At 44.0% G+C, this 12,702-nt stretch overlaps 1 protein-coding gene across 2 annotated transcripts in view; it reads left to right on the forward strand.

Moving 5' to 3' along the window:
- The window catches only part of ASB14 (ankyrin repeat and SOCS box containing 14), a 63,980-nt gene that overhangs the window by 24,772 nt on the left and 26,506 nt on the right, over nt 1–12,702 (forward strand). For both annotated transcript variants that reach the window (XM_077452026.1, XM_077452025.1), the window contains exon 3: nt 2,235–2,287. In XM_077452026.1, coding sequence (XP_077308152.1) covers nt 2,235–2,287 — 53 coding nt within the window. The remainder of the gene's footprint in view (nt 1–2,234; nt 2,288–12,702) is intronic.

Here is a 12,702-nt window from a genome sequence, read left to right on the forward strand (position 1 = left end):
CCGACAACCAACGGCCAGGGTTGTTCAGGAAGAGGCCCTTGTCCTCATCAACATGGGGACAAGGTGCTTTGGGGTGGGGGGGCCGCTCGCCCCTCCTTTTCTGGCCGGCCGGGTAGCGTGCTCGAAGAAGGGTCTGTTGTGGACTTTGGGGGGACCCCCACGCCGTTTTTTTTTTTTTTTTTTTTTTTTTTTTTGGCTTTGGGGTTCCCCTTTAAGCCCATACCAGGTGGCGGGGCCAGCGACGTCTCCTTCGCGGGCCCCGCCTACCTGGAGACCCGCTCGAAATGAGCAGACTTTTCTCAGTGCGGGAAAGGTCTGTTCATTTCAAAATTACGGCGGACTGGCACACACACGGCCGGATTGTCCGCCGAAATGCGAGTCCGGCGGGAAGATTGGAGTGCAAAACTACATTCTAAGTCCGCCGTACTTTCGGGTCAAAAAAGTATGCCGAAGGCTACACACGGGGGGGATTGTTTGGCGGACTTGAGTTTGCCGGACTTTTCCACCCGCTTGTTTGATCGTGTGTACGCGGCATAACAGACAGTTGTGGCAGTTTTGTATGCAAGATGCATGGATTTTTATGGGGTTAAATTTTTTTGTTTTATGGAATTTTTATTTTTTTCCCCAAAAAATTACTAAATAATATAATCAAACTGAAAAATAAAGTAAAAATTATAATAAAGTTACAAAGAAGAAGTTATGATAATAAGCAATCTAATGGTACAAGTATCAGTAAACAGAAAGTTTGGATACTGAAATAGTATCTGGTTTTGAAGGAATTAAGGTAATACAAGGTAGTATTTATTATTGTTTTAGATTTCTGAGTATATTGGTGATGTCAGTACTAAACACACTCTGCAAAAATTAGGAAAAACCATACTGGATTTTTTATGAATTTAACCACTTGAGACACGCGCTATAGCCGAATGACGGCTACAGCGCGGATCTCCTTTTCCGGGACTACGTCTATTGACGTAGTCCCGTGCATGAGCGGCCTGCGCGCCCTGTGATCGGCGAGTCTACGAGACTTGCCTGATCACTGATCCGTGCAAGGGGTCGATCCCGACCCCTTATCACGTGATCAGCTGTCAGCCAATGACAGCTGATCATGTGATATAACGGAGCCGGCAATCGGCTATTATTCCTCCTCGCACTGACAGCGCGAGGAGAAAAAAAAAAAGCCGATCACCGGCGGCCGTGATCAGGACATCAGTCCCGATCACGGCCAGCCCTGCCAGTGCCCACCTGCCCCCTGCTTTGCCTGCCTGAATAAAAAATGTGTTCCCCCTGTCAGTGCCACCCAGCAGTGCCCATAGTGCCACCCAGCAGTGCCCACAGTGCCACCCAGCAGTGCCCACAGTCTGCCTCAACAAAGGTGCTGCACCCCAGTGCCACATATCCGTGCCCAGCAGTGCCGCCCATCAATGCCCATCAGTGCCCAGCAGTGCCGCCCATCAGTGCCCAGCAGTGCCACCTATCAGTGCCCATCAGTCCCATCTATCAGTGGTACCTATCAGTGCCCCTTAGTGCCACCCATCTGTGCCACCTATCCGTGCCATCTTATCTGTGCCCGTCTTTGCCCATCAGTGCCGCCTTATCTGTGCCCATCGGTGCCGCCTTATCTGTGCCTATTAGTGCCGCCTTAACTATGCCTATCAGTGCCCACCAGTGCAGCCTATCAGTGCCGCCTCATCAGCGCACTTCAATGAAGGAGAAAAATGACCTGTTTGCAAAATTTTATAACAAACTATTAAACATGATTTTATTTTTTTATTTTTTTCATCTTTTTTTGTTTGTTTAGCAAAAAATAAAACTCCCAGCTGTGATTAAATACCACCAAAAGAAAGCTCTATTTGTGGGAAAAAAATGATAAAAATTTCATTTGGGTACAGTATTGTATGCCCGCGCAATTGTCATTCAAAGTGCATCAGCGCTGAAAGCTGAAAATTGGTCTGGGACTGAGGGGGGTTTAAGTGCCCAGTAAGCAAGTGGTTAATCTCTCTTTTTTTTTTATATTTTCTTTTCTTTTTTTTTTTTTTTTTTTTACATTTACAAGTGGCGATTTACTGATTCTTCTTTTTTTTTTTTTTTTTTTATAGCTTGCATAAAAGGGGATGAATTAAAGTACTTACATAGAGCACTTTGTATATGAACAAAAACAAAATGTTAAATCCCTGTGATACTTTTACAAATTTTATAAAAATAACTTGTCTGTAATCATTTGTTGCTTTCAGCCCTTTTTCCATGAGTTCAGAACACAACAAGATTGTGGCTGCCATTCAAGTCGGTATGTGACTTTATCTTTCCATGTTTTTGTCTTATGGCATTGTTCTAGTACATTTTTCCTATTCTCTAAAAACAAAACATAGTTGTCAATTGGTGGAATAGAAAGGTAAAACGTACACATATTGAATATATCCCTGTACATTAGATAACTTTTTTTTTAAATAGTCTAACCATTGAAAGAGTGAATGATATATACCAGTGATGGCGAACCTTGGCACCCCAGATGTTTTGGAACTACATTTCCCATGATGCTCATGCACTCTGCAGTGTAGGTGAGCATCATGGGAAATGTAGTTCCAAAACCTCTGGGGTGCCAAGGTTCTCCATCACTGATATATACCATGAATTCAGTGGTTAAAGCTGAACTCCAGGAATTACCTTACTTGCATGCTTTAGACATTAGTCCATCTTGCACCAACGTATGCATGCCTCATACCTGAGAAACTGAAGTGAAAGATGACAAACACTGTAGTAGTTGGCTCTACTACAGTGATTGGCACAATCTTAGGACATGTGCCAAGCAGCTGCCCCACTAAACACTGAGTGCAAGGAATCGCTTACTCGGAACTGCCATCATTTACAGCAGGGGTGTCCTATATTTTAACCTTCGGCCACATTGGTAGAACAATTGTCTTGGGCCGAACATAAAATAAGGACAGCCGAAGAACAGAAAAAGTCGAGCAGATCACAAGTTATCGATCACTGATATAGATAATGTCCATATCTGAGTAAAATAATTTATTTTCTTATATATATATATATATTATTTTTTTATTATAAAAGTGGGCAGCATAAAACTAGAGCAATATTTGACACTGTTTTTGATAAACTACCACATCAATATCTGGTTTGATGGATGTACAGTAATAGCAATTCTCAATGAGATCTCAAGGTGCTCATCAGATATTTTGATTCTAATTTTGCCCTTTGTGTACTTCATCCCTGAAAATAGTTGCTCACAAGTAAAGCTGCTGCTAAAAACGAATGACATGAATAAGCTGTGATTGTTAAGAGTGGGATATTTTTCTTTGGGAAGATAACTTATAAAAGTCCAATAAAAAGACACTGTAAATTTTTCTTTGGCTGCATGTGTTTTGCTAAATGTAAGTGCATTTTTACAAAAACTAGCATTTTTAACTACTTCCCACCCGACCTATAGCAGATTGACGGCTGGGAAGTGGTTCAGTTATCCTGACTGGGTGTCATATGACGGCAGGATAACATGCCGGTGCGCGCCAGCGTGGGCACGCAGTGCGGCGATCAAAAATTGTGGCGCGTCAATCTGACACACCCAGGGCCGCTGTTAGAAATCATGGGGCCCCGTACAGCCTACCCGACTGGGCCCCCTTTAACCCCGCCCTCGACCCCATCCTAGGCTCCTCACCTGACCCAACCTCTGCAGATTTGTCACCGTTTACATATGCACACGTTTTCATTATTGTGCATGAATACAGGGGGACAGAGGCAGTTTAATAATGTTTTCAATTTTATTTTATTACAAAAAAAATGTACACTGTATCTTTAATTTCCTTTTGTATCTCTTTTATGAACAACCTCCCTTCTGATAGCATAGGGCAGTGACAGGTCATCCTTCTGGAGAGGTCTCTCCTCTGGCCTCCAAAGCAGTTGATCAAACAAAGATCGATTTGATCAGATGTTTGTTTAAGCCAGTAATGGCTTGCTTATATGAGACCATGTAAGTAGGAAGCACATCATCAGCTCCTCTCACTGTATCCCAGGAACTGGATGTTGCTGCCCACATCCTTAATGGGACCCCTGATTGAACGGGAGAGCAACGGTGGTGAAACCCCCTTCCACTGCCTGCAAAAGTAATCCAGGGGCTTCTTAGCCACTAAGATTACTTTTACTTCGTGTAGACTTTTTGGGGCTAAAAAATAATATCCTGATCATTGCTGCTGCAGCCATGACCAAGACATCACCCTTACAATCCAGCAATGTACCAGTACATTGCTGGACAGAAAGTGGTTAAAGGGGGGTGATTGGGAGGCACATGTTTACTGCCCCCCAAGGAAAGTGTAAAGTAGCATCTCACAGCATTTTATGATTATCAGAATTATGGAAATTACAGAGGTAGCACAGTATGTCATGGATCTGTCAGTGTCACATGGCTTTTGGGTGCTGACTTTGTTAACTGTGTGTTACAAACTTTAACCCTGCAATAGCATACAGCAATAACAAAGTAAGCACCAAACAGCAATATGACACACTGACAGATCTATGACAGAGCACATGCTGACTGTGCTGCCTGCATGAGTATCATAATGCTGATAATCATGACCTGCTATGCTGTGTGTCAGTGTGTAAGCCTACCTACACGAGACAGTGAGGATTCTATCTGCTGTTCTCCACTCACTCTGCAGTGCAGGTCCAGCCATGCTGTCCTCCAGGTTCTTGCTCCCTCTCATCCACTGAGCTGCCTGTCGCCTCATCTCAGTCTCGGCAGTCGGCATGGGAGGCGGAGCTAAGTGGAGCCTTGTATTATCACTCCGCCAGGGAAGGCAGTGGCAGCCGGATCTATTTAACCACTTTCAGACCGGACCATTTTGCTGGTAAATGACCAGAGGTCTTTTTACACTTTGGCACTGCGCTGCTTTAACTGGTAATTGCGCGGTCATGCAATGTTGTACCCAAACGAAATTTGCGTCCTTTTCTTCCCACAAATAGAGCTTTCTTTTAAAGGTATTTGACTGACTCTGCGATTTTTATTTTTTGCGATATAAACGTAAAAAGACCGCAAATTTTGAAAAAAAATGATATTTTCTACTTTTTGTTATTAGAAAAATCCAATAAACTCAATTTTAGTCATACATTTAGGCCAAAATGCATTCAGCCACATGTCTTTGGTAAAAAAAAGTCAATAATTGTATATTTATTGGTTTGCGCAAAAGTTGTCACATCTACAAACTAAGGTACGTTTTCTGGAATTTATGCAGCTTTTAGTTTATGACTGCCTATCTCATTTCTTGAGGTGCTAAAATGGCAGGGCAGTACAAAACCCCCCCAAATGACCCCATTTTGGAAAGTAGACACCCTAAGGAAATTGATAAGAGGCATGTTGAGCCCATTGAATATTTTATTTTTTTGCCGCAAGCGATTGAATAATGACAAAAAAAAAAATTTTTTTTTTTTTTTACACAAAGTTGTCACTAAATGATATATTGCTCACACATGCCATGGTTATATGTGGAATTGTACCCCAAAATACATTCTGCTGCTTCTCCTGAGTACGGGGATACCACATGTGGTCGACTTTTTGGAAGCCTAGCCGCGTACGGGGCCCCGAAAGCCAAGCACCGCCTTCAGGATTTCTAAGGGCATACATATGTCATTTTACTCCTCACTACCTATCACAGTTTTGAAGGCCATAAAATGCCAAGATGGCACAAAACCCCCACAAATGACCCCATTTTCGAAAGTAGACACCCCAAGCTATTTGCTGAGAGGCATGTTGAGTCCATGGAATATTTTATATTTTGCCACAAGTTGCGGGAAAATTACAAACTTTATAAATTTTTCACAAAGTTGTCACTAAATGATATATTGCTCACACATGCTATGGGCATATGTGAAATTACACCCCAAAATAAATTCTGCTGCTTCTCCTGAGTACGGGGATACCACATATGTGGGACTTTTTGGGAGCCTAGCCGCGTACGGGGCCCCGAAAACCAAGCACCGCCTTCAGGCTTTCTAAGGGCGTAAATTTTTAATTTCACGCCTCACTACCTATTACAGTTTTGAAGGCCATAAAATGCCAAGATGGCACAAAACCCCCCCAAATGACCCCATTTTAGAAAGTAGACACCCCAAGCTATTTGCTGAGAGGCATGTTGAGTCCATGGAATATTTTATATTTTGCCGCAAGTTGCGGGAAAATTACAAACTTTTTTTTTATTATTTTTTTTTTTTCACAAAGTTGTCACTAAATGATATATTGCTCACACATGCCAGGGGCATATGTGAAATGACACCCCAAAATAAATTCTGCTGCTTCTCCTGAGTACGGGGATACCACATGTGTGGGACTTTTTGGGAGCCTAGTCGCGTACGGGGCCCCGAAAACCAAGAACTGCCTTCAGGATTTCTAAGGGTGTAAATTTTTGATTTTACACCTCACTACCTATCACAGTTTTGAAGGCCATAAAATGCCAAAATAGCACAAAACCCCCCAAAATGACCCCATTTTGGAAAGTAGACACCCCAAGCTATTTGCCGAGAGGCATGGTGAGTATTTTGCAGCTCTCATTTGTTTTTGAAAATGAAGAAAAAAAAAAATTATGTATATTTTTTTTCTTTTTTTCAATTTTCAAAACTTTGTGACAAAAATGAAGGTCTGCAAAATACTAACCATACCTCTCGGCAAATAGCTTGGGGTGTCTCCTTTCCAAAATGGGGTCACTTGGGGGGATTTTGTGCTATCTGGGCATTCCATGGCCTCCGAAACTGTGATAGGCAGTGAGGAATGAAATCTAAAATTTACACCCTTAGAAATCCTGAAGGTGGTGCTTGGATTTTGGGGTACCGTACGCGGTTAGGCTCCCAAAAGGTCTCACACTTGTGGTATCCCCGTACTCAGGAGAAGCAACAGAATGTATTTTGGGGTGTAATTTTACATATAACCATGGCATGTTTGAGCAATATATCATTTAATGACAACTTTGTGCAAAAAAAAAAAAAAAAATAATAATAATGTATTTTTTCCACAACTTTTGTCAAAATATAAAATATTCCATGGACTCGACATGCCTCTCAGCAAATAGCTTGGGGTGTCTACTTTCTAAAATGGGGTCATTTGGGGGGGTTTTGAACTGTCCTGGCATTTTATGCACAACATTTAGAAGCTTATGTCACACATCACCCACTCTTCTAACCACTTGAAGAAAAAGCCCTTTCTGACACTTTTTGTTTACATGAAAAAATATTTTTTTTTGCAAGAAAATTACTTTGAACCCCCAAACATGAAGTGTTTTTTTAAAGCAAAAGCCCTACCGATTAAAATGGTGGGTGTTTCATTTTTTTTTTTCACACGGTATTTGCGCAGCGATTTTTCAAACGCATTTTTTGGGGAAAAAACACACTTTTTTTTATTTTAATGCACTAAAAATCACTATATTGCCCAAATGTTTGATGAAATAAAAAATATGATCTTAGGCCGAGTACATGGATACCAAACATGACATGCTTTAAAATTGCGCAGAAACGTGCAGCGGCGACAAACTACGTACATTTTTAAAAGCCTTTAAATGCCTTTACAGGTGACCACTTTAGATTTACGGAGGAGGTCTACTGCTAAAATTAGTACCCTCGATCTGACCTTCGTGGTGATACCTCACATGCATGGTGCAATTGCTGTTTACATATGCCACCAGACCAACGCTTGCGTTCCACGTTGCGCCTTAGCAGGGGGGTACAGGGGTGTTTTTTTTTTATTAATTTTTTTTTTATTTTTTATTTTATTTTTAAACTGTTCCTTTCATTTATATATATTTTTTTATGATTTTTATTGTTATCTCAGGGAATGTAAATATCCCCTATGATTGCAATAGATAGTGACAGGTACTCTTTTTTAAAAAAAATTAGGGTCTATCAGACCCTAGATCTCTCCTCTGTCCTCAAAGCATCTGACCACACCAAGATCGGTGTGATAAAATGCTTTCCCAATGGCGCTGTTTACATCCCGCAAAATCTAAGTCATGAAATGTTTGTAGCTTCCGGTGTCTTAGGCCATAGAGATGATTGGAGCCATTCTGGTCTCTGATCAGCTCTATGGTCAGCTGGCGGAACCACCGGCTGCATTCTCAGGTTCCCTGTTGGGACAGGAGAGCCTGAGAAAACCATGGAAGATGGTGCGGGGGGGGGGACATTCCCTCCCACTGCTTGTAAAAGTAGTCTAGAGGCTAATTAGCCGCTAGGATTGCTTTTACATAAAAGCCGACCGCTGGCTGAAAAGAATGATACCAAGATGATACCTAAACCTGCAGGCATCATTCTGGTATAAGCACTCAAAGTCCCGCAACATACCAGTATGTTGCTGGAACTGGTTGGGCATATATTGTAATTTTTTTTTCATGCAGCCTGTGGGCTGAACGAAAAAAAAATATTGATCGGTGGGTATGCCCACCATTAGATACCACCCTTCATCCACCCACTTTCTAATGGTGGGCATACATGCACCATTTATATATGCCGAAGCATGGGGGCATCCTCCCGCAAAAGGTAGGAGCAGATCGCTCCTCCACCCCTTATGCCCCCATGCTTCGGCATATATGCTCTTTTTTAACTGTGGTGGTGAAATCACCTCCGACAGTGCTGGAGTCGCGGCTTTATGTATCATGGGAGCAAACGCTGTTGCTGTCAAGATAACTAAATCCGCTCTGCAGCAGAATGGCGTACCTGCTAAGCAAATGATGGTTAACAATAAAACAAAGTAACATTACAGTATAACAGTAGGACTTACCATACCTGCAAAGCAAATACAAAAAAAATCGCAAAAAATAACACATTTAACACAATCTGTGCCTAAAATATATATATGCCGAAGCATGGGGGCATCCTCCCGCAAAAGGTAGGAGCAGATCGCTCCTCCACCCCTTATGCCCCCATGCTTCGGCATATATGCTCTTTTTTTAACTGTGGTGGTGAAATCACCTCCGACAGCGCTGGAGTCGTGGCTTTACGTATCGTGGGAGCAAACGCTGTTGCTGTCAAGATAAATAAATCCACGCTACAGCTGAATGGCGTACCTGAAAACAAAAAATGGTTAACAATAAAACATTGCAGAATAGAATACAGGGAGCAGAACAATAGAGAGAGAATAGAGAGAGAGAGAACAATAAAACGACAACTATTTTTGGTTTTTTTATTTTATATTTTTTTTTTGGTTTTTTGTTTTTTTTACTTTTTTTTTTTTTTTTTTTTAAACACTTTTTTATGTAACTTTAACACTTCTGTTGTAACGGTTCCAGCGGTTTGGGTCTCTCAAAATGCAATGGCATCTTGGGAGACCCTGTGAACGTGTGCCTAGCCTGTGCAATGCTGTACCCTACGCTAATACTCAACTAGTTCATGGTAGCGTTCAAAACATTCACCAATGCAAAGACCAGGATTGTCAGGACAGCGGGGACAACAATAACGGGTGTCACGCCTAAATCCGCGCTTTCTGCAGACACAACATTTTCTTTGGGGGGCTCGTTGGGTAGGGGTACTCGGGAGGACATAAAGATAATGCCTCTCATGCAGCCGGCTTACTGCATCTGGTAGGGGAAGGTGAGGTGGAGCACCGTCTGGATACAGAAGGGCTCTGACGATATCCTCCTGGAATTTGAGGAAGGATCCAGTCCGTCCTGAAGCTTTGTGTAGTACATAAGCATTCAGTATAGCCAATTGGAATAAATAAACAGACACTTTTTTGTACCAGCGTCTGGCCTTACGGGCAACTAGATACGGCGCCAACAACTGGTCATTGAGGTCCACCCCTCCCATGTTAAGGTTATATTTGTGGACACAGAGGGGTTTCTCCACAATACCAGTCGCCGTAGGAATTTGGACCGTCGTGTCTGCATGAAGGGAGGTAAGAACGAAAACATTCTTATTATCCCTCCACTTCATAGCGAGCAAATTATTACTGCGCAAGCAGGCTCTCTCCCCCAGCCTAAGAGGGGACTCTACAAGCCGCTGGGGAAAGCCCCGGCGATTAGGTCGCACGGTGCCACATGCTCCAATCTGCTGATCAAACAAGTGACTAAACAGTGGCACGCTTGTGTAATAATTGTCCACGTACAAGTGGTACCCCTTTCCGAATAAGGGTGACACCATGTCCCACACTATCTTGCCAGCGCTTCCTATGTAATCAGGGCAGTTCTCCGGCTCTACGTGACTATCTCTACCCTCATAAACCATGAAACTACGTGTATAGCCTGTGGCCCTGTCACAGAGCTTATACATCTTGACCCCGTATCTGGAACGCTTGTTGGGGACGTATTGTTTGAATGACAAGCGACCAGAAAACTTAATCAGGGACTCATCAACGCAGACAACTTGATGGGGAGTAAACATGTCTGCAAAACGTTGGTTGAAGTGGTTTATGAGGGGCCGAATTTTGTAGAGCCGATCGTATTCAGGGTCTCCACGAGGACGACAGAGTTCATTGTCGCTGAAGTGCATGAACCGCAAAATCATCTCGTATCGTGCCCTGGACATGGAAGCAGAGAACACGCGCATATGGTGAATTGGGTCAGTGGACCAATATGACCGCAACTCACTCTTTTTGGTTATGCCCATGTTGAGGGAGAGGCCCAGAAAGATTTTAAATTCGGAAACCGTAACTGGTTTCCATTGTTTGGCAAGGGCGGACTGGGGAATAGTGGCGATGTGTTGAGCAGCGTACAAATTGGTTTGGTCCACAATAGATCTATAGAGATCTTCGGTGAAAAACAGTGAGTAAAAGTCAAGTGTCTTAAAATCAACTGTTTCCACGTTAATGCCAGGTTGGCCAGTGAATGGGGGAAGTACGGGTTCTGCAGAAGATGTGGGCACCCAAATAGGATTGGCGAATTCTGCAGGAAGGGCACTATGGGTACGACGGGCCTGTCTTTGTCTTCTTCTTGGTGGCAGCGGGACACTACTTGTGCTTGCCACCTCGCCAGCTTGAACTGCACTTATGGGACTCGCCACGTCACCACGTGTTACTGCAGTGCTGGATGTACGTCCAGGGTGTACTAGGCCGCTGGTGCTTGCCAGTTCACCAGAAGGATGAGCGGCTCTAGTACGTCTCTGCTCCATACGAGTGACCTGCGGTTCCTGCACCTCAACAACAGAATACATACGGGATTGGGCACACCTGTTCTTAGCAGCGGCCTCATCTCCGTCGTCAGAGCTATCTGTCATGGAGCCGCTGTCCTCTACAGGATCGTATTCTGAGCCTGAATCTGACAGATGAGTGACGTCCTCTTCACTATCTGTCATGCTCAGAAACGTGTAGGCCTCTTCACTAGTGTACCTTCGCTTTGCCATTTTGGGCTCTAAATTTAGGGGTACACTAGTGAGACTCACAGGTAAAAAAGCACCTAGCCTGTCAGCGACTGTTTCAAAACGCTACAAAAAAAACTGTTAGCGATCGCAGGGATCAAGCCTGACTCTGCGAACGCTGCAGTTATGTGTGTTGTGTTTTGTAAGTGACAGTGATCGATCGATACTGCACTTGGGTGGGCTGGGCTGGGCTTGGCGGAGGGGCTAAACGCAGGTGCTAGCGGGTATCTGGGCTGATCCCGCTAACAATGCGTTTTGGGAAACCTAAAATGAAGGCAACGCTAATATAGATCTGATCAGATACTATATTACTAAGGGAGGTGTATGCTTTGCGCGTGGGTGTTAGCGGTACTGGCACTAACCTGACGCTGGGGCGACGCAGGCCTTATCTGACCCTCAAACTTATATCACCCGCCGGGTGATCAGGGGGTTAAACCTTTATTAGGTAATAAATGGCGGGTGCCCTGAAACAAAAAAAAAATAACTAACCAACCAGCGTCACCTGTAACAGTTATATGGTGATCACTGGTGAAAGGGTTAACTGGGGGGCAATCAGGGGGCTATGCGGTAGTATATGGGGGTCCCTGACGCTATAAAAAGCTGCGGCGAACCTAAATACTTACCTGCCTAACTAGCGTCACCTGTGACACTAATACAGCGATCAGAAAAAAATTGCTTATTAGTGACACTGGCGACGGGGGGTGATCACGGGGTTAAACCTTTATTGGGGGGGTTAGGGGGGCACCCTAGAGCTAAAGGGGGCTAACCCTAACTGCCCTAACAGTTATTACAGTCACAAATGACACCAATGCAAAAAAAATATAAAAATAAATAAAAAATGCACTTGGTGTCACTGTGACTGGGGGGGCAGGGGTGATTGGGGGGGTGATTGGGGGGTGATCGGGGGGGTGAAAAGTGTGCCTGGCGTGTTCTACTGTTAGTGTAGTGTTAGGTGCAACTCACCGATCCTCTCTCCTCCGTGCCGGAACGAAAAAGACCGACACGAGGAGAGATTACATCACTTCCTCTGCCTGTGTTTACAATACAGGAGAGGAAGTGATGTCACCGAGGATTTTCATTCGTCGGGAGCGATCGCGAGGGGGTGGCCATGAATGAATGGCCGTCCCCTCATCCCTGATCTCTCCCGAACGAATGCCGACCGCCGCAGGCACCGGGGGGGGGGCCCGATCGGGCCCCCCACCCGCGGGCAGGCAGGGACTTATATATACGCCAATATGCCTGCCCGTGCCATTCTGCCGACGTATATCGTCGTGCGGCGGTCGGCAAGTGGTTAACTAGCAGAGCAATATGCGGTGAAGCTTTATGTACATGCGCCCGAAAAAGGAAAAATAGTCCAAGCGCTGTGCT

This window comes from Lithobates pipiens, unplaced genomic scaffold (assembly GCF_037356315.1).
Source record: "Lithobates pipiens isolate NorthernLeopardFrog02 unplaced genomic scaffold, aLitPip1_a1.2 Scaffold_23, whole genome shotgun sequence".
NCBI classification, from domain to species: domain Eukaryota; kingdom Metazoa; phylum Chordata; class Amphibia; order Anura; family Ranidae; genus Lithobates; species Lithobates pipiens.